Here is a 22,416-nt window from a genome sequence, read left to right as displayed (position 1 = left end):
GCCCTGCACACCCCGTCCCCTACCACTGCACACCTGCTCCCATATACCCCGGCCCTACACACCCCGTCCCCTACCACTGCACACCTGGTCCCATATACCCCGGCCCTACACACCCCGTCCCCTACCACTGCACACCTGGTCCCATATACCCCTGCCCTACACACCCCGTCCCCTACCACTGCACACCTGCTCCCATATACCCCTGCCCTACACACCCCGTCCCCTACACCGCACACCTGGTCCCATATACCCCTGCCCTGCACACCCCGTCCCCTACACTGCACACCTGCTCCCATATACCCCTGCCCTACACACCCCGTCCCCTACACCGCACACCTGGTCCCATATACCCCTGCCCTGCACACCCCGTCCCCCACCACTGCACACCTGCTCCCATATACCCCTGCCCTACACACCCCGTCCCCTACCACTGCACACCTGGTCCCATATACCCCTGCCCTACACACCCCGTCCCCTACTACTGCACACCTGCTCCCATATACCCCTGCCCTATACACCCCGTCCCCTACCACTGCACACCTGCTCCCATATACCCCTGCCCTGCACACCCCGTCCCCTACACCGCACACCTGGTCCCATATACCCCTGCCCTGCACACCCCGTCCCCTACCACTGCACACCTGGTCCCATATACCCCTGCCCTGCACACCCCGTCCCCTACACTGCACACCTGGTCCCATATACCCCTGCCCTGCACACCCCGTCCCCCACCACTGCACACCTGCTCCCATATACCCCTGCCCTGCACACCCCGTCCCCTACACTGCACACCTGCTCCCATATACCCCTGCCCTGCACACCCCGTCCCCTACCACTGCACAGCTGGTCCTGCACATTTGCATGCCTGTGTGTCTTGTACACCTGCGTACTTTGTCCTGCACACTTGCATCCGGTCCTGAACCTCTGTGTACCTGCACACCTGTGTACCTGTGCCCCTGATCCTGCACACCTGTTCTCTCACACTTGCACAACTGTGCACCTGGCCCCGAGGCTCTGCAGTCCTTAGTCCAGCCAGGCTTGTAGCCCCCCCATGCCTGCTTTGTGCACCACAGGAGGGGCATGCAGTGGGGTGCAGTGCCAGGCATCGGGGTGCAGTGAGTGGCTGGTTTGTGGGCAGTGGCTGGGAGGGAGCTCCTGCTGTGGCTGCACCTGCTGTTCCACACATACGAGGGCGCTCGTGGCCTCTGCCCGTGTCATGAGCTTGACACTCAGGTCCATGAGGGAAGGAGTGAGACCCCCCAGGGGAGGAGGGCTGCTTCCAGGGTCCTCGCCTCAGCCTGGTCCATGAGTGGTCCAGCTGGAGATGGTGGGGCTGTTCTTGGGCCTGCCGCTTCCTCCAGGAAGCCCCCAGGGCTGTTCAGTAGGGCTCTGTGAGTGGAAGGGAGCTTGCGTCAGAGGACAGTGGCAGTGTGGCTTTGTTCTCAGAACCCCCTGCAATTCTTTAGACCCTTCCTGAACCTGGGGAGCCATAGCGTGTCTGGCCCTGGAGGCCCCCGACAGGTCCTGTGTGAATGGCCGATCCCCGGGACCCCCTGCCCACCGTGTGCTGCCCATGTACCCGCTGTGCACTTGCTGGTGGGGTCTCGTCCCCCAGGCCATTGCAGCCAGGAGCACTGTGCTGCCGGGCTCACAGCTGGCTCCTTTCCTCTGAGCCCTGCAGAAAACGTCTCCGTCCTTAGAACACTCCAGTTAACCTGAGGCTTCTGTGTCACTTGGGTTGGAGAGGAGACAAGACCCCTCCAAGGGAAACACAGCAGCACTGGGCTCCGAGCAGCCCAAGCTTATGCTCGTAGCACGCAGGGCTTCCCGTCCCTGCAGGTGCACCAGCGTGGAGCTGGGGTGAGTCCGCGGCAGGTGCAGCAGTCCCGCGTGACTCTGCGGGAGGCGGACGCGGGCGCTCTGGGCGGGTTTCCCTGTGGGCCTTTGCGGTACATCTGTGTGAAGAGTTTGAGGTGTGTGGTACTGACTTCGTGTGGCTTCTGTGTTGTGTGCTTGGCCATCTCTCTGAGCTCTGAGCACAGGCGCAGGGTCCTGGCCTTGTGTGATGACTGCGCAGGTGCGGGATCTCGGCGTAGGTCAGCTGCTGTACTAGGTCTCCAGGACCTGCCGTCCTGCACTGCTGGCTTTACCCTTGCACCTGCACCTCCCTGAGCCTCACTCCTGCTCCCCCACTGCTCCTGTAGCATCAGTGAGATGGCATGGGACCCAGTCCCTCTGTGTGTGGCTTTGTCCACCTGTGCCGCCGCACGGGATAGGTTTGGGTGGTTTTTAAGCCGGGTGGCACCCGTCGTGTGTATGTGCCACATCGTCTTCACCCGCTCGCCTGCCCGTGGACCAGGGCCGATTCCCAGCTGCTGTGAGCGCACTGCAGTGCACATGGCGGTGTGGCTGCTGCCGGTGCCTCGGAGGCGCAAGTCACCCCGGGACCAGCGCCCAGATGTGGAGCTGGGGGGTGGGCGGGGCCGTCTGATTTCTCGGGGAATTTCCACGCTGTTTTCCAAGATGGCTGTGCCAAGGAGCACGAGGACTCCGTCTGCGCCCTCCCTGCCCCGCTGGCTCCCTCTGGGGGCGCGCGTGCTGGAGGCCCCCCCACCCCGGTTCTGACCTGCGCTTCCCCAGGAAGCTGAGCACTTGCTCACTTACGTGTCGGCCCTGTGTCTGCTTGGAGAAATGCCTGCCAGGTGTACTGCTCATTCAGAAGCGAATGTTCCTTTCATGTCCTTAAGACACTGTGTGGGGGAGGTGCGTCTCACATCGCTGGTTCACTCCCCAAACGCTTACAGCAGCCAGGGCTGGGCCAGGCTGAAGCCAGGAGCCAGGAGCTCCCTCTGACCTCCCACATAGGTGGCAGGGGCCGGAAGCAAAGCAGCTGGAACCTAAACCAGCGCTCCAGCGTAGAATCCACGGTGCCCGCCCGTTTTGCTGAGTTTTGAGCCAGGTGGTTTGCTGTTGTGTGGTTGAGCCTCGGGTTCCTGTGTGTACCAAGAGCTACACCGTGGTGATGTGTAGTTGCAGGTGTTGGCTCTGTCCACACCTCATTGGCCTTGCCTGGTCAGTGGCTGCCTGCTGGGTAGGGTGCCAGCCATCTCCCTTGCTGTCCCTCTGCACCACGCGACCACTGTGGGAGGGGCCGTGGAAACACGCCACACGAGATCTCGGCTAGGAGGGACTGTGGGGACACGCCACATGGGACCTCAGCTGGGAGGGGCTACAGGGACATGCCACACGGGGCCTCCCCTGGGAGGGGCTGTGGGAACATGCTACATGGGACCTCCCTGGGAAGGGCTGTGGGGACATGCTACATGGGACCTCCCTGGGAAGGGCTGTGGGAACATGCTACATGGGACCTCCCTGGGAAGGGCTGTAGGAACATGCTACATGGGACTTCCCCTGGGAGGGGCTGTGGGAACATGCTACATGGGACCTCCCCTGGGAGGGGCTGTGGGAACATGCTACATGGGACCTCCCCTGGGAAGGGCTGTGGGAACATGCTACATGGGACCTCCCTGGGAAGGGCTGTGGGGACATGCTACATGGGACCTCCCCTGGGAGGGGCTGTGGGGACATGCTACGTGGGACCTCCCCTGGGAGGGGCTGTGGGGACATGCTACATGGGACCTCCCTGGGAAGGGCTGTGGGGACATGCTACATGGGACCTCCCTGGGAAGGGCTGTGGGGACATGCTACATGGGACTTCCCTGGGAGGGGCTGTGGGGACATGCTACATGGGACCTCCCCTGGGAGGGGCTGCAGGGATACGCCACATGGGGCCTCGGCTGGGAGGTGTTGTGGGGACATGCTACACAAGGCCTCTCCTGGGTGGGGCTGCTATGGCCTCTGGCCTCTGGCCTCAATTGGACATAGGAAAAGGCCCTGTCCACCTTCAGTCTCACTAAGGAGGAACGAGGCAGCATGGGGGCCACAGTGCTGCCCGTCCCTGGGGGTGGAGGGTTCACAGGTTGTCACCCCTGTGCCACGGTGAAGCCGTTTTCCCCCCGCAGTAAAATGCACTGTTCACACGTGCAGCTCTGGCATAGAGTGTGCACGTTACCGTGTCAGCTTCCCAGTGAACTCTGTCCCCGTGACACTGACGCCCACCCCTGCATTCCCACGCTGCTGGGGACACGAGTGGCCGGGCTGCGGCTAGGGGAGGGGCTGCTGGGGACACGAGTGGCCGGGCTGCGGCTAGGGGAGGGGCTGCTGGGGACACGAGTGGCCGGGCTGCGGCTAGGGGAGGGGCTGCTGGGGACACGAGTGGCCATGTGTCTCCTCGAGACCCTGTTCTCGGCTCTGTGGGTCTGCACCCGGGGCTGCTTTGCCATGTGGTGTGGTGTCCCTCGTGTCCCGGACAGTCTCTCCTGGCCCTTGGCTGTGACTGCATCGGTGCCCCGGGGCACGAGGCGGCACTGCTGTGGCTCTGAGTCCCCGGAGCAGCCTCCCCCACGGGTCACTCACTCGTGCCGCCTTGCACAACTGCCCACTGCATGCGCTGCCCTTGTTGGAGTGAGGCTTTTGTTGTGTTCTTTATGTGTTTTGGTATTAGTCCGTTATGTACACGAGCTGCAAGTACTTTCCGGGTCTCTGGGCTGCCTTTCATTCCGTTAATACTTGGTTTTTGATGCAAAAATATTTTGTTTTCGTAGTTTGTCGGTCTGTCCTTTACTGCTGAGTCAGACGTCACGGAGCTTCCGCTGGCCCTCGTGTTCTGTAGAGCGGGTGTCACCTCGGGTCCTGGGTGTGTGTTGACTTCGTGCGTGGAGTGAGCGAGGGTCCAGCTCACTCCTGGCAGTGGACGTCCGGTTGCCCAGCACCAGGATCCCCTGAGCACTGCCGGCTGGAGTCGGGCTTCCGCTCTCCCGTTGGCCTGACGTTGTCTGGACGCCGGTGCGCCCCCCGCCCAGGACGAGAGCTCCCTGCTGCGTCTCGGTCGGCGGCTGTGGGGCTCCCGCGTTCACGACTTATTCCCCCAGCATTCGTCGGGGATCTGTGAGATCCACGTGAGCTTCTCCATGGGATCTCCTGTTTCTGCCAAAAACACCACTAGGGTTTGGTCGGCAATGCGCAGACCCTGGAGGGCGCCCTGGGCAGTGTCCCCGCAGGGGTCCTGCTGGATGTGTGTCCCCTCCAGGACTCACCCGAAGGCCCAGTCCCCGGGCATGGGCGGGTACAGTGAGTGTTTGCTTCTGACCCTTGCTCAGCAGGACACAGAGGCCAGCACCTTGGGGGGGCTGCGGTGACACTGCCACCATGGAAGAGGAGGCCCCGCCCACGGCCACCCTGAGATGTGGCTGTCCATCACTGTGGGTGTCCATCACTGTGGGGTCTGAATGACCATCACTGTGGGTATCCACAGTGTGAGGTGTGAGGTGTCCATCACCGTGGGGTGTAGGTGTCCATCACTGTGGGTGTCCATCACTGTGGGGTCTGAGTGACCATCACTGTGGGTATCCACACTGTGAGGTGTGAAGTGTCCATCACTGTGGGGTGTGAGTGTCCATCACTGTGGGTGTCCGTCAATGTGGCTGTTCATCACTGTGGGTGTCCATCACTGTGAGGTCTGAGTGACCATCACTGTGGGTATCCACAGTGTGAGGTGTGAGGTGTCCATCACCGTGGGGTGTAGGTGTCCATCACTGTGGTATGTGGGTGTCCATCACTGTGGGGTCTGAGTGTCCATCATCGTGGGGTGTAGGTGTCCATCACTGTGGGTGTCCATCACTGTGGGATCTGAGTGACCATCACTGTGGGTATCCACACTGTGGGGTGTTGGTGTCCATCACTGTGAGGTGTCCATCACTGTGTGTGTCCATTATTGTGGGTGTCCATCACTGTGGGGTCTGAATGACCATCACTGTGGGTATCCACACTGTGAGGTGTGAGGTGTCCATCACTGTGGGGTGTGAGGGTCCGTCACCACGGGGTGTGTGTGTGCCCATCACTGTGAGGTATCCACACTGTGGGGTGTGGGTGTCCATCACTGTGAGGTGTCCATCACTGTAGGGTGTGTGTGTCCATCACTGTGAGGTGTCCATCACTGAGGTGTCCATCACTGTGGGATGTGGGTGTCCATCACTGTGGGGTGTCCATCACTGTGAGGTCTGAGTGACCATCACTGTGAGGTGTCCATCACTGAGGTATCCATCACTGTGGGGTGTGTGTGCCCATCACTGTGAGGTATCCACACTGTGGGGTGTGGGTGTCCATCACTGTGAGGTGTCCATCACTGAGGTGTCCATCACTGTGGGATGTGGGTGTCCATCACTGTGGGGTGTCCATCACTGTAGGGTGTGCATGTCCATCCCTGGCTGCAGTACTGGGTTCCAGCAGTGCTGGACAGCAGCCAGCAGTCTCAGTCTCCTAGCCAGTGAGCGTGGGCCTGCTTCCCGCTGTCCATGTCGAGTTTCATTTCTCTCAGCAGCGTTTTGTGGTTCTCTTGTGTTTCACCTGCTTGGTTAGGTCAGTTCCCAAGTATTTTGTTGTTTTGGTGTTGCTGTGGATGGGTCGCCTTTGCGATCTGCTCTCTGGATGGTTCTGTGGTTAACGTGTGGAAATTCGGTGCTGTCTGTGGACGTTGCAACCTGCTTTCGTGGGATCTTCAGGCTTTCTTCACTGGGGCTGCAGGTGGGGGTGGTGTCTGGTGTGTGTGCTCTTCACCTCCTGTTGCCTCGTTCCAGCTGGGACTTGGGGCACCGTGCGGCACAGCAGTGTCCTCGCCCTTGGTCTCCTTGGAGCGTGGCGCTCACCGTGGTCTCTCTCGTGGGTCTCCCCTCCCCGAGTGTGGGGCTCACCATGGTCTCTCTCGTGGGTCTCCCCTCCCCGAGTGTGGGGCTCACCGTGGTCTCTCTCGTGGGTCTCCCCTCCCCGAGTGTGGCGCCTACCGTGGTCTCTCTCGTGGGTCTCCCCTCCCCCAGTGTGGCACTCACTGTGGTCTCTCTCGTGGGTCTCCCCTCCCCCAGTGTGGCACTCACTGTGGTCTCTCTCGTGTGTCTCCCCTCCCCGAGTGTGGGGCTCACTGTGAGGTGTCGCCCTGTGCCTGCCGTGTTGAGTGTGGCAGGAGCCGGTGTGGCTCTTTGTCAGACGCTCTCTCTGCAGCAGGTGAGCAGGTCCTGTGTTTTGTTTTCCTCTTCATCCTGTTCATGCGGCGTCGCCATGTTCATTGCTGTTACTCAGAAGCTACCCCACCCGGTTACCGTCTCACCAGCACCCGTCTGCTGCCGGACCCTGCGTGCGGTGCCCTGCGAGAGTTCGTGGATGCTCCTTGCAGTGGCCTGTGTGGCTGTGCTGTCGGGGCAGTGCTGGCCACGGGGAATGGGTTAGGAAGGTGCCCACCCCCTTGGTTTTCTTGCTGTTTGAGGAATGGGCACTGGTTTTTAGACACTGGTAGCCTCCTGCGGAGCGTCGGGGCCAGGGTCTCGTGTCCGGAGACTGCAAGACGCTTCCATCTCTTTCTAAACCCTGGGTCGCTCCGCTTCTCTGTCCCTTGTGATTTAATCTTCCTAGGACGTCTGCCTGGGGTTCACACTCGCGGTTCTCTCCGATCGACCTGTCCGCTTCTGTAGGGTCGGTGCTGATGTCTCCGCTTCCCTTTCCGACCGCAGTGACTGGAGTCTGTCCTGTGCCATGGGGGTGAAGCCTTGTCTGTTTCGTAGGGCCTTTCCAAGAACCGACCTTTGGCCTCCGTTTTTTCTCTTCTTTTCCTGCTCTCTGCCTGTCTGTTCTCTCGTGAGCTGTGGCTTTGCCTTGGTTTCCTCTGGCTGCGTCTGTTGTGAACTTGGTGGATTCACGCTCTCGCTGTGGCCCACATCCCTCTCAGGGCGGCCGTCCTGTGTCCCGTGGGGTTGATTCCCGCAGTCTCTGACTTGTGACCCCCGTTGTGCTGTGGCCTTGGGTCCAGAGGTTGTGGAGGGCGCCGTTCCGTCTCCACAGACTGGCGAATCTTCTGGCTTCACTTCCGGTAGGGATTCCTGCCTCCATCCCATTGTGGTTTATGTGATGTTTATCGCTAGAACCCTAAGGTCGGGCCCTGGCACGTGTGAGGTTCTGCAGGGGAGAGGGAGCCGTGAGTCTTCGTGTCCCACTGTTGCTGTGGAGCAGCTTCCCCGCCTGACTGCGGGTTTTGCGTCACACGTTCTGACGACCAGCGTGCGGGACTGATAGCCCTGCTGGCTGTATTGGGTCTCCTGCTAACACGTCACTTTCTTCTTCACGTCTTGTAACGTTTAAGGTCCACGTCTGCTTTGTCGGCTATCTTTCGGTTACTGTTTGCGTAGAATATCCCTTTCCGTCCGTTGGCTTTCAGATAAGATGGCGTTTGTCTACCGTCCTGGATGTCATTTGGATCCAGGTGAGTCTCGTGTGACGGGCGTGTCCTTGGCTCACGTGTTCTGATGAATTCCGCTGGTCTCTGATTGGAGAGTGTGAGCCACTCAGTGTAGCCGCTGACGGGGGTCGGCTTCCGTCCTTGCCGTAAGCGTGCTCTCGGCCTCACAGCTCCGGCCCTCGCCTCCCGCGTTCTCGCCTTGTTTTGTGTGTGGTTCATTTTCTTATTGAGGTGTGCACACTCCTTTCTGCTGTCCTCCTGTGGATGCTGCATTTAACATGCTGAGGTCACGGCGCCCTGAACCGCTGCCCGCCTGGCTCCCGTCACAGCCGCGGCCCTCGGCCTCCGGGTCCTCGGCGTAGCTAATTCTTTACAACTGTGTGGCCCAGCCTGAGCTGGAATTCCTGGATACGCGTTTGCCTCTTAAAGATGAGACGCAGAGATGCCCGAGTTGTAGTGCTGCTTGGCCAGGGTGGACACAGGAAGTGAGGCCGGAGCTGCCGTGCTTCTGGCCACGCCCGAGAGCCCTGTTCCTCGCACGGCTCCCTCCACCCGCCCCGCGCCTTCCATTGCACCCGGCAGGTTCCCTCACGGGGATCGAACTCCTGCACTCTGTTTATCTGGAAGTTTCTGCTTCTGCTTCACTTGGCCAGGCTGCGGGGTTGTATCCTTATCACGCTGTGCCGGTGTCGGCCCACTGCCCTCTGGCCTCTGGGGTTTCTCATGGGAAATCTGATGACCGTGCCCGTGGCCCCATGAGGGACATGTGGCCTGTGACAGTCGGACCACGCCGTGTCTTGTGTGAGTGTCTCTGAGTTCATCAACTCTGGGGAGTTTTCAGACCTTTCTTTTATTAAACTTTGTAGTTTTAGATGTTGGTTGTTTGAAAGAGTGGCAGCTCTTCCATCCGCTGGTTCACTCCTCAGGTGGCCACAGAGCTGGGGCTGGGCCAGGCTGAAGGGAGAAGCCGGGGTCTCCACCTGGGCGGCAGGGGCCAGGGGCTCGGGCCGTCGTCCGCGCCTTCCCAGGCGCAGCAGCAGGGCGCGGAGGCAGAAGCAGGGCGGCCGGCGGCGGCGCCAGCACGCTGCTGTGGAATGCCAGCGGCACCAGTGTGGCTCAGTCGCCAGCCCTGACGTGGTGCCCTCGCCGTCCCTGTGGCTTCTCTCCCGTGGCCTCTTGCTTGAGGCTGCCCCAGTTCCCAGTCCTCTCGCCTGCCTGCTCCGGTCACGTCTGCGTCACTAGTGAGCGATCATTTTCACTCACTGTACCCTTTGGTTCTAGAATCTACCGGGCTTTCCTTCACGTTTTCTGTATGGGTATTTCATTCTGTGCATCGTTATCCGACCTCTCCACGTCTTCCCCTGGTCCTTCGGGCGTCTGTAAGATGCGTGTTTTTTGTTTTTTTGTTTTTGTTTTTAGAATTATTTATTTTGTTTGAGAGAGTTACACAGAGAGAGGAGAGGCAGAGAGGAAGAGAGGGGTCTTCCATTCGCTGGTTCACTCCCCAGATGGCTGCAACGGCCGGAACTGCACCGATCCAAAGCCAGGAGCCAGGCGCTTCTTCCAGGTCTCCCATGCGGGTACAGGGGCCCAAGGACTTGGGTCATCCTTCACTGCACTCCTGGGCCACAGCAGAGAGCTGGACTGGAAGAGGAGCAGCTGGGACTCGAACCAACGCCCATATGGGATGCCAGTGCCGCAGGCGTCAGCTTTACCCGCTACACCGCGGCGCCGGTCCCAAGACGCCTGTTTTGACGTCTGCCCGGTAGATCTCCGTCCACTGTCCTGGGGACGGTGCCTGCTGCTGCCCTCGCTTCTTTCTCTGTGCCACACTCTGCCTTTGCTTTTGTCGCCGGCCGGACACTTGGCACTCATAATGTGGACACTCCGGGAATCAGGTCCTGGCCCTCACACCTGCTGTCTGGGCGGGACTTCGGGTCGTTGGTTTGGCTTTGGGACGTGTTGTGAGATGCTGTGTCTGTTGGGGGCGCTCGCTCGGGGTTTTCTGCCCCTTGTCCCTGGGCGTCCAAGTCATTCTCTCATTTTTCTCGTTGTGGCTATGGCTCAGGTCCCCCCTGAGGCCTTGGCCCGGGTCCCCCCACCATGACTGTGGCCCAGGTGCCCCCTGAGGCCATGGCCTGGGTCCCACCATGACTGTGGCCCGGGTCCCCCCACCATGACCATGGCCCAGGTCCCCCCTGAGGCTGTGGCCCGGGTCCCCCCACCATGACTGTGGCCCAGGTGCCCCCTGAGGCCATGGCCCGGGTCCCCCACCATGACTGTGGCCCGGGTTCCCCCACCATGACCATGGCCCAGGTCCCCCCTGAGGCCGTGGCCCGGATCCCCCCACCATGACTGTGGCCCAGGTTTCCCCCATGTCCGTGGCCCAGGTCCCCCCCCCACGACTGTGGCCCGGGTCCTCCAGCAGCCTGAGCTCAGGTCCTGATCATGATGGTGGAGCCCTTTTGCCCTCCTACGTCTGGAATCTGTGCACATGCTGCCTTGGGAGCTCATACACAGCTGCCTGTCTCGGGGCTGAGCTGGCCAGGGTGGCCGGGGTACCTTCCCCGTGTCAGGAGCGGAAGTTAACCTGAATGAGCAGCAGTCAGCATGCAAGTGCTCTGTTGGGTGGTCTCCGGGCCCTCAGGTTCTGCCGGTGCTGGGAGGTTGATTCCTGCTGCTTCTTCCGTCACCTTCCTCGAATCCTCTGGGAGTCATTTTTGAGCACTTCCAGTAAGAGCTCAAGTCTTGAGATGTCACTGTTGTTGGACCAAGTGCAGGTGGCCTGGATGCCCCCAGCAACCCCAAATACCAGTGCGACTTACCGTGGGTGCCCTCGGAGCTCAGAGGTCTCCGGTCTGACTCCAACCCAGGGAGACCTCCGTGGGGAGGGGGTGTTGGATGGCCACATCTCCGGGGACTTGGCCCTCAGGAGTGACGCTGTGCTCCTGTGCTCATGAGGTTGGGGGTGGACCCACGAGTCATCAGCAGAAGCCCCAAGGCCTTCCCTGTTTTGGGCTCCTGGCCTCTGGAGGGGAGGCGGGGGGTCCTCCCGGCAGGCTCAGGTCTGTCCGGGAGTCAGTCACAGCTCACCCCAAGCTGTAAGGCCCCCGGGATCAGGCAGGCCCTAGGTGAGCAGGTGGCCAGCCACTCCTCTCTGAGCCTGCCACCACCTGATACCGAGCAGCAGCGTCCCAGGGCTCCAGCGCCTCACACCCCCGGCAATCTGCGGACGGCGGCCTCCCTCCCTAAGCAGGGGTGTTGAGGCACAGTGGCCCTTCCTGCCTGGCAGCCTCCCGCGTCCTGTCCTCGGCTGACCCCGCGCAGCTGCACGAGGGACTGAGCCCCACCTGGATCTGCATTCAGGCTTCTCTAAGCCTCCTCCCCACTGAGTGGCATAGGCAGCACACGTACGTCTCAGGGCTCTGGAGACCCAGCGTCCACGGTTGGCCTGGGCGTGTGGAATCCGTGTGCAGAGTGGAGACCCGGCGTCCACGGTCGGCCTGGGCGTGTGGGAATCTGTGTGCAGAGTGGAGACCCGGTGTCCGCAGTCAGCCTGGGCATGTGGGAATCCGTGTGCAGAGTGGAGACCCGGCGTCCACGGTCGGCCTGGGCGTGTGGGAATCCGTGTGAGAGTGGAGACCCGGAGACCCAGCGTCCGCGGTCGGCCTGGGCGTGTGGGAATCCGTGTGCAGAGTGGAGACCTGGCGTCCACGGTTAGCCTGGGCGTGTGGAATCCATGTGCAGAGGAGAACCCGGGTCTTGCCTGTTTCAGGCTCCAGAGGCACTCGCTCACCGTGGCCCATGGCCCCCTCCATCAGGAGTGAGACGTGACGAGGGTGACATGTGACAGGGAGTGATGTGACAGGAGTGACATGGGATGGGACAGGAGTGACATGGGATAAGACAGGGGTGACATGGGTCAGGAGTGACATAGGACAGGAGTGACATGGGATGGGACAGGAGTGACATGGGTCGGGGTGACATAGGTCAGGAGTGACATGGGATGGGACAGGAGTGACATGGGTCAGGAGTGACATAGGACAGGAGTGACATGGGATGGGACAGGAGTGACATGGGTCAGGGGTGACATGGCACAGGAGTGACATGGGATGGGACAGGGATGACATGGGATGGGGTGACATAGGACAGGAGTGACATGGGACAGGACAGGAGTGACATGGGACAGGGACAGGAGTGACATGGGTCAGGGGTGACATGAGACAGGAGTGACATGGGACAGGACAGGAGTGACATGGGACAGGGACAGGAGTGACATGGGTCAGGGGTGACATGGGACAGGAGTGACATGGGACAGGACAGGAGTAACATGGGACAGGGACAGGAGTGACATGGTTCAGGGGTGACATGGGACAGGAGTGACATGGGATAGGACAGGGGTGACATGGGATGGGACAGGAGTGACATGGGTCAGGGGTGACATGGCACAGGAGTGACATGGGATGGGACAGGGATGACATGGGATGGGGTGACATAGGACAGGAGTGACATGGGACAGGACAGGAGTGACATGGGTCAGGGGTGACATGGGACAGGAGTGACATGGGACAGGGACAGGAGTGACATGGTTCAGGGGTGACATGGCACAGGGGTGACATGGGATGGGGTGACATGGGACAGGAGTGACATGGGATAGGACAGGGGTGACATGGGTCAGGGGTGACATGGGACAGGAGTGACATGGGATAGGACAGGGGTGACATGGGACGGGGTGACATGGGACAGGGGTGACATGGTTCAGGAGTGACATGGGTCAGGGGTGACATGGGACAGGAGTGACATGGGACGGGGTGACATGGGACAGGAGTGACATGGGATAGGACAGGGGTGACATGGGTCAGGGGTGACATGGGACAGGAGTGACATGGGACGGGGTGACATGGGACAGGAGTGACATGGGACAGGGACATCTGTGCTCCAGGGATTTCCTGGGCTCCCTGGTGCCTGGAACAGACTCCCAGTGCCGTCGGGGTCGGCTGTGGTTGGGATCCCAGGCACAGGTGAGACGCTGTAGATGTCTCACCTGTGAGTCAGTCCCATGTCACCACAGCCAGCCCCGTCCTGCTGGCCTCTTTGCTGAGCAGACTGTTCTCTGCCGGCCAGCTCCCTGGTGCCTGGATCCAGTGGCGCTGGGCTGACCAGAGGGGCCACCCGCCGTGTTCCCCGTTCCCAGGAAGACGTCCGTCCCCCAGGGAGGCTGCATCCCCTCCAGCTGGGCCGGGCCGGCAGTGTGGGAGGCGATGACGTCATCTGCTCCTGGGGCATGTAGCCCAGGCCAGGATCCAGTGACCCAGGGCCAGGGCCTTCTCCAGGCGAGCGTCCCCTCACGGGAGCCGTGAGGAATGTGGAAGGAGGAAGGGGAGTCTGGCAGGAGCCACCTGTGGCTCTGCAGGGACCTGGCCGGGTCAGGCTGGGAGCTGGCAGCTGTGGCCTCCTGCTGTCTTCCTTGGCAGGGTAGGGGCGGCGCCCCACTCTGTCGCCAGCACTCAGGCCGGTGAGCCCTGCCTCTAACCCTGGAGTATCGCCAAGGGGACCCTGGGCCCCCAGGCTTCTGATGAGCAGGGACCGCCGTGGCAGCTGTCACTGGGTTGGCAGTGGCACTGTCAGCAGGAAGTGACCGCCCAGGGCCAGCCCAGCCGTGCTCTCTGGCCGTGGCCTTCAGGCAGCAGGTGCGAGGCCAGGCTGTGTCCACAGAGGCCTCTGGCCACTCTGCACTTGGCCAGCTCTGCTTCCAGTTGGCGCCAGCGTCCTGGCAGTCGGGGTTGGGCTGAGGCCCACAGGGAGCCCCACCGCCCACGTGGCCGGGTCCCCGGCCACCAGAGTGCAGGGCTGCCCGGGCCCGGAGGGCGCCTCCCGCAGGGCTCCCGTCTTGCTTCTGCGTTCGTTTTCTTCTCAAGGAGCTTGAAAGACAACCTGTCTCCCAAAGTCGGGGTTCAGCTTCTGTGCCCCAGGGAGCCCCACATCAGCTTGGCCTGTGGCAGGGGCCCAGCCTGTGCGGCCACAGTGCACAAGTACACAATCAAGTTCTCATGAACACACACTCGCACACTCACTCCTGTGCACTCACACATACGCACGCTCGTGCACTCACACTCATATTCTCATGAGCACTCGCACACTTGCACACTCACTCCTGTGCGCTCACACTCATATTCTCGTGAGCACTCGCACACTTGCACACTCACTCCTGTGCACTCACACTCATATTCTTGTGAGCACTCACACACTCACTCCTGTGCACTCACACTCATATTCTCGTGAGCACTCGCACACTCGCACACTCACTCCTGTGCGCTCACACGTATGCATGCTTGTGCACTCACACTCATATTCTCGTGAACACTCGCACACTCACACTCATATTCTCATTCCTGTGCACGTACATGTGTGCCCGCTCATGAACACACACTCATGTTCTCATGAACACACATGTATGCATGCTCATGAACTCTCGAGAACTCACAAGCACTTGCACATACACACTCACTTGTACACGCATACCCCTGTGTGCTCACTCACCTGCCCCAACCATCTCCCCACAGCCTCCACGCTCTTGCTGTGAGTGCCCCTGGGTGTGGGCTTCCCCCATGCAACCTGGGGGGCTCTGGGGTCCCCTGCAGAGAAGCCATGAGGACCATGGGAGTGACGGGAGGGCGGCTCTGAGGAGAGCAGCCCTGTTCTCCTTGTCTGTGCCAGGAGCTTGCTGTGTGCGGGACCAGCTCTCGGTGCACAGGAGCCTGGGGGGGCCATCTGGAGCCTGGGACGGGTCTGAAGCCTGGGGAGTATCTGGAGCCTGGGAGGGGGGAGTCTGGAGCCTGCAGAGTGTCTGGAGCCTGGGAGGGGGAAGTCTGGAGCCTGCGGAGTGTCTGGAGCTGGGGGGCCATCTGGAGCCTGGGGGGCATCTAGTGACTGAGGCTGGGGAGTCTGGAGCCTGGGGGGCGTCTAGGCTCCTCTTCTCTCTTGCCACTGAGGGATGGCTTCCTTCAGGTAATGCCTGGCGCTGCTGTTCCTGGGGTCAGAGCGAGGGGGACAGGCAGGGGCTGGTGGGGGCTCTGCACTCCCGTGGGGATGCTCCCCTCCCCCAGCCGGCTGTGATGTCCCTGGGGGTCCCCTGTGGCCTGTGAGTCCCTGGAGGAGGAGGGACACTGCCTAATCCCTTACAGCTGGTTTTCTCTCTGTTTGAAGATGTATTTGTTTGAAAGGCAGAGTCAGAGGGAGGGAGAGACAGCGTCTTCCACCTGCTGGAAGGAGCCTGGAGCTCCATGTGGGTCTCCCACATGGCGCAGGGACCCAGGTCCTTGGGCCGCCCTCCGTGCCCTCTCAGGCACAGGAGCAGGAAGCTGGTGGCACATGGAGTGGCGGGGACTCTGGCACTCACTGGGGACACCAGCACCGCAGGCGGTGGCCTATCCCACTGCGCCACGAGCCGGCCCCTCGCAGGTGGTTTCTGGAGAGTGGTTGGGGCCTTGATGAGCAGGGGTGGCCGTTGGTGGTCCGGGGGGCGGCAGGGCCCCCAGCCTCGTGGCCCTGTGCGCGCCGCCTGGCGGAGGTGGGGGCTGCAGGGCTCCTCACCGTATCCCTTGCTCTTGCAGAGGGCTCCGGCGACGAGGTCGGGCTGCTGCAGCTCCTCGGCGAGCCCCCGCCCCAGCAGGTGACCGAGGTGGAGGACCCCACCGTCGGGCTGGCCTACGTCTTCGGGCCGGATGCCAACAGCGGCCAGGCGGCCCAGTACCACTTCCCCAGCCCCTTCTTCCGGGACTTCTTGCTGCTGTTCCGCATCCGGCCGGCCACGGAGCGCGCCGGGGTGCTGTTTGCCATCACGGACCCGGCACAGGCCGTGATCACGCTGGGCGTGAAGGTCTCGGAGGTGCGGGACGGGCACCAGCTCATCTCGCTGCTCTACACGGAGCCAGGCGCCCGCCACACGCACACGGCCGCCAGCTTCCGCCTGCCCGCCTTCGTCGGCCAGTGGCTGCGCTTCGCACTCAGCGTGGACGGCGGCCACGTGACGCTCTCCGTGGACTGCGAGGAGTTCCAGAGGGTGCCGTTCACGCGCTCTGCACAGGGCCTGCAGCTGGAGCCTGGCTCTGGCCTCTTTGTGGCTCAGGCCGGAGGAGCCGACCCTGACAAGTTCCAGGTAACCTGAGAGGACGCTGGGGCCAGCCCGGGGCAGCGGGGCTTCCCCTGAGTCCCGGGAGGGGCCGCCATGCTCTTGCCCCCTTGCCCTGCCACGGTCAGGAGCCCCGCCCCCACCCCGTGTGAGCCGGGCACAGCGGGCGGGCAGGGTCTCAGGGCCCTGTGAGAGGTCCGGCCGTTTGAAGCCGGTGACGGCCGAGCAGTGAGCTGCTCAGGGCCCTTCTGGGGGCGGCCGCTGGCCTCTGAGTGACCCGTCCCCGGGGGTTCGCACCTCAGGGCAGTGTGGTGGCCGGCATGTGGCTGCCCCGCTGCTCCGGGGAAGTGGACAGAGCCCTGAGCAGGGGCGGGGCCACGTCTCTGCGCCCGGGGCTGGCATCTCGGTCCCCTGGGAGCAGCCGTGTGGGTGCCCTCGGCCCGCGCTGACTCACTGGCCTGGATTCTGGCACTGGGGCCGCCCCGACAGGGGTCCCTGTGGGGGGGGGGATGTGTCCTTGGGACAGAGAGTTAATTATTGTCCAGACAGAGGCCGCTTGTTTGAAGCTGCTCCACGTCCCGGGGTCTCAGCTCTGAAGCTGACCTTTGACCCTTGGCGGCGACTTTTAACCCTCGTGGCTCAGGAGCCCAGGACTTTGAGATCCAACTGGGCCTCTGTGCTTTCCTTTTGACTTGCAAACATGATTGACGGGAAGGAGACTGGTGCCAGTCACACCAGTGGGGTGGGGCAATCGGCTGATGGGGGCCTCTGGGGAGCCTGCCTGGTGGTGCAGCCACCGGCATCTGTGAGACACGTGTGTGGCACAAGGGGTCCCAGGCAAAGGCGCCACTGTGGTGAGGACGACTCGGCTTCCCACCTCCTTTGTCCACCTCATCGCTGGCAGTTTGCCTTGTCCTTTGTGACCATCCTGTTCCTGGTTTTTTCAGGACAGGTTCAGCAATTTCTTATTGATTTGTAGAAACTCTTTACATATGAAAGAACAGGAGCCTCAGTTTTTATGACATTGATTTTATTACTCAGTTCATTCTGTGTTGGATGTCAGAAGTGGCCTGAAGAAACACCCAGGACTCTGTCTCTGCAGAACCTCTCACGGTTGGAAGATGGGGCGGGGGCTTTGGGCCCCTGTCCAGAGGCCTGTGCAGTTCCTTGGTCCACTGGGTGTGTCCCCGAGATCCTGGAGCTCAGACTTTTCTCTGTGGGTTCCCAGCTGGGAGGAGGAGACGCGTGTGAGCAGAACGAGGTCTGATCAGGGCGAGAGTCGTACAGACGCCTTGTTCCAGATGTGCCTATTCCGGGGTCGGCAGGACTGAGCCCAGAGCCGCCGGAGCTGCCGGAAACTGACTCCTTCACGCCCTCACACCACCCACCCAGGGTCGGAGCCGGCCTCACCCAGGGCACCCACGGTTCTCCTTGGCCGAGGGCAGCGTCAGAGGAGGCCTTTTGGGTCAGAAGCCAGAGTCGCTCACCCTGCCCAGCGACCAGAATGCTCCCTGGAGCCCCAGCTGCACGGTGTCACGTGTACCCTGTTGGTGCCACATGTGCTCGGCAGGTGCGCTGCCCTGACTCCTGCTCGAAGTGTCCCCGAGTTCTCAGTGGCCTGGTTTGCTTTATCTCTGTGACGCGTCCCTTGCTCTGGCCTCATTCTTTTGATGTCAGCCGTCTGTTTGCAGATGAACGTCCCACGAATGCCCTGTGACCCCGGCCGTGCGGGCGCCAGGCCAGCAGCTCAGGAGAGGGAGCCCTGCTGTCGCCGGTGCTTTGTTCAGCGGCCAAAGCAGTGGAGGCTGTGGATTTTGCTCCGTGTGCAGCCATGGCCACGTTACACAGAAAGTGGGTGATGGGAGAGAGGTGGCCTTGCCTCGCGAGGGGCGGAGCAAAGGATAGATTCTGCCTCCTCCTCCTCCCGGGAGCTGGGGGCACCCATGGGTCTGACCGCAGCCTGGCGCTTCCTGGCACTCAGCTCACATGGCCCCTTCCCGACACCCTCTTGACAACAGCCACTTGGCGCCTCCGGAGTGACCGTGAGTGCCGCGGTCTACATGTGCCGCCCCAAACGCCATTGCCTGGTTTGGCTGGAACTGGAGAGAGAGAGAGAACAGTTGTTTGTACGAAGATGATGAGCCTGGGTGTGGCCACGTGGCAGGACCCTGAGGACAAGCCGTGTGCTCAGCGGACAGAGTGGACGGAGTGTGGTGGCCCGAGTCACCAGTGTAGCCGCAGGCTGGGCAGGGTCAATCGGGGCACCCAGGGAAGGCGCAGGCTGCACAGAGCGTGTGGACCGGAGTCACTGGGCACGGCCGCAGGGTCCAGGGCGGGGGAGTGCTGTACCTGCCAGGCTCCCCTGCAGGAGGCAGCTTTGCGGGGGTGGGGGTGAGGAGAGGGGCCGGAGGGGGCCGGAGCTCACGCACGGCCACCGTGCACAGCCCCAGACGGTCACACACAGCTCGTGGCCTGGTCTGGGCGCCAGGCGGGGCCTGTGCACCATGTTTGCTGGCGGAATGTTCTGTGATCCTCCGTCCCGCGCTCTGGATTTCATAACTCCTGGTTCCAAGTCCATCAAATATTTGCAAGGAGTCTCGTGGCTTCTGCATTGAACGGCCCCTGGCACGGACGGCGGGTGGCAGGCAGGGCGGGCTCTGCCCCAGCACCCTCCTGGCATCACAGCAGCTGCGGGGTGGGCTGCTCTGTGCGGGGAGCCGCTGGCCAAGACCACGCAAAGCCCCCCGAGCCCATGCCCCTGCTGAGAAAGTTTTCTGGAATCTGCTCCTCCCCCGAGGGGCCCACAGGCCACACCCCTCCCCTCCTGTGGGTGTGGGAGGCCTGAGGATTTGCGTCTAGAAGGAGCCGGGGCCCCACCCTCTGTGCCGTCTGGACCAGACAGGCTCCTGTGTGCGCCCAGGGAATCCTGGGGTTCTGTGCTCCCACGTGTGTGCTGTCACAGCTGTACACACACATGCTCAGTCACGCACTCATGTGTGCACACATGTCCACATACAGGATCACACACATGTGCACACACAAGGCGCACTTGTCTCACACATGTGCAGTCACATGCTTCCACATGGTGCACATGTACATGGCCGTGTGCTCCCACACACGTGCACACATGATCATATGCTCTCACACATGGCACACATGTACATGACTGTGCTCCCACACACATGCCCATATCACATGTTCTCAGACATGGTGCACATGTACATGGCCGTGTGCTCTGCACATATGATCACATGTTCTAACACATGATACACATGTGCATGACCATGTGCTCCTGCACACATGATCACATGTTGTCACACATGGTGCACATGTACATGACCGTGTGCTCCCACTCGTGCACACATGATCACATGTTCTCACACATGGTGCACATGTACATGGCCGTGTGCTCCCACACTCGTGCACACATGATCACATGTTCTCACACATGATGCACATGTACATGACCGTGTGCTCCCACTCGTGCACACATGATCACATGTTCTCACACATGGTGCACATGTACATGGCCGTGTGCTCCCACACTCGTGCACACATGATCACATGTTCTCACACATGATGCACATGTACATGGCCGTGTGCTCCCACACACGTGCACACATATGCTCACACACATGGCACACATGTACATCACTGTGCTCCCGCACACATGATCACATACTCTCACACATGGCGCACATGTATATGACTGTGCTCCCACACACATGCCCATATCACATGTTCTCACACATGGTGCACATGTGCATGACCATGTGCTCCTGCACACATGATCACATGTTCTCACACATGATACACATGTATATGACCATGTGCTCACACACATGAACACATGTTGTCACACACGTGCACACATGATCACACACACACACACACCCTCACCACCTGCACACCCTTCCTGGGCACTGTCCAGCCCATCATGGTGCTTAGAGCTCCCAGGACTTCAGGTTGGAGCTGGACTGTGTGTGGCCATAGCCTGTGCTCTCCCTCTGGCCCAGGGACTCTCCCTGCCCAGATGCACCCGCCCCCTGCTGCACCTGTGCCCGGTCCTCAGGCCCTGCCCCCGTGTCCTGTGGGACCTGAGGCACAGCTGAGGGAGGTGACAGGTCCGTCCTGGGAGGGCGTGGCCAGATAGGTGAGGATGGAGCAGGGGATGGGATTTGAGTGACACAAGGAGCTGAGCTGAGACCTCAGTGGGCGTGCCCAGTGAGGACAGGGCTCTGCAGGTGGCACCCCTGGCCTGGTCCCCTCTGGACTGAGGAGGAGTCCTGGTCCCTGATGCGGCCTCAGGGTACGGCCACCCCCCGCCTCGCAGTGCCACTGCCCACCAGCCAGGGGCCACGGTGGACACTGATGATGACCTGGATGTCCCCAGGCCAGGGCTGGGCCTCTCCTGGCTGCACCTCAGAACTTTCTGGAAACTCGGACCCTCCTGAGGCTGCAGGGGCAGGGCTGTGAGAGGGCACCACCCCCACGGAGCTCGGGACCCCAGCCACGGTTCACCAGGGAGGACCTAGATGGCGCCAGGGTCAGCCCAGGGAACAGATGACCGGGGTCTGGCAGGTGTGGCCTCTGTGGCTCCCATGGGCTCAGAGGCCTCTCAGCTCTGTATGGCCGGAAACAACCAAAGACGACCATTGCCCTGTGACGTGAGAATCCCACGAAGTCAGGTTCGGCGTCCACAGCTGAGATCCGCTGCAGCAGCCACACCCGTGGGCTCCGTGTTCCAGGCGAGGACAGAGGACCTGGCAGAGAGCCTGAGGCCCCCACGCGGCTGGCTGGCCGTGCCCAGCGCACACGCGCCCACCGTGGGAGTCCCAGAACAGCTCACTCGGGATCGCACAGGCAGGCTCTGTTGCGGAAGAAAACACGCTGACGCTGGTGCCCCGGATGAAAACGTTCAGTAGCAATCCGGAAATACCGGAACACGGCCCAGCGGGAGCGCCTATCGACAAAGGCACCCGGGCCCCTCTTCCCCCTGCAGGGCTGGGGGCGCCGGCAGGCCTCCTGGTGCCCTGGGGGGGCGCTGGCCGCAGCTGTCCCGAGACAGGCTCACATCCGGGCCTTCCTTGGCGCTGCACTCCCCTGCCCTGGGCCACAGGGCTCACGAGCGCCTTGGCGCAGCTGCCCCCTGGGGCCTCCGGCTACCCTCTGCCCCAGGTGCTGACCCCAAGTGCCCAGGACACTGCCCCCTCCAGGCCCTCGCCGTCTTCCTGATGTGAAGCTTTGGCCCTGGAGGGAAGCACCCGAGCCTCCTGTGCTCTCAGGGCCGGGCAGGGATGGGGGCGGGGGCGGGGGCGGGGGCCGGCACCGCCGGCTCTGCTGGGATCGCTGGTGACCCCTCCCGTCTGCGTGCAGGGCAGCATCGCGGAGCTGAGGGTGCGTGGGGACCCGCAGCTGAGCCCCCTGCACTGCCTGGATGAGGATGACGACGACGACGACGGCGGGGTGAGTGCCCGGACCCCAGGGGGTGCGGAAAAGCCCCAGAGACGCCAGTTTGGGTACCAGGGAGGTGGGGTAGCCCGACCTCTCCGTTGAAAAACAAACACAGAACAGGAGTGGGTAAGGGCCGCCAGAGGGTTCTGTGGGGATGTGTGAGTGAGTGGTGTGTGTGAGTGTGTGATATGTGTGAGTGTGGTGTGTGTGTGTGTGAGTGTGTGATATGTGTGAGTGTGGTGTGTGTGTGTGTGTGTGAGTGTGTGATATGTGTGAGTGTGGTGTGTGTGAGTATGTGTATGTGAGTGTGTGTGTGTGTGGTGTGGGTGTATGTGTGTATGAATGTGTGTATATGTGTAAGGGTGTGTGTGAATATGTGTGTGTGTGGAGTGTGAGTGTATGTGTGTGAGGGTGTGTATGTGGTATGGGTGTATGAGTATAAGTGTGTGTGTATGTGGTGTGTGTGTTAGTGTGTGTATGAGTGTGTGAT

General features: G+C 61.6%; 1 protein-coding gene across 1 annotated transcript in view; it reads left to right on the top strand.

The window, feature by feature from the left end:
* Positions 1-22,416, top strand: part of COL18A1 (collagen type XVIII alpha 1 chain) — a 52,847-nt gene that overhangs the window by 3,737 nt on the left and 26,694 nt on the right. The window contains exons 2-3 of the mRNA XM_062204495.1: positions 15,955-16,499; positions 21,849-21,938. Coding sequence (XP_062060479.1) covers positions 15,955-16,499; positions 21,849-21,938 — 635 coding nt within the window. The remainder of the gene's footprint in view (positions 1-15,954; positions 16,500-21,848; positions 21,939-22,416) is intronic.

Source organism: Lepus europaeus, chromosome 2, assembly GCF_033115175.1.
Source record: "Lepus europaeus isolate LE1 chromosome 2, mLepTim1.pri, whole genome shotgun sequence".
Taxonomy (NCBI): domain Eukaryota; kingdom Metazoa; phylum Chordata; class Mammalia; order Lagomorpha; family Leporidae; genus Lepus; species Lepus europaeus.
This window is presented reverse-complemented; position numbering and strand designations above follow the sequence as displayed.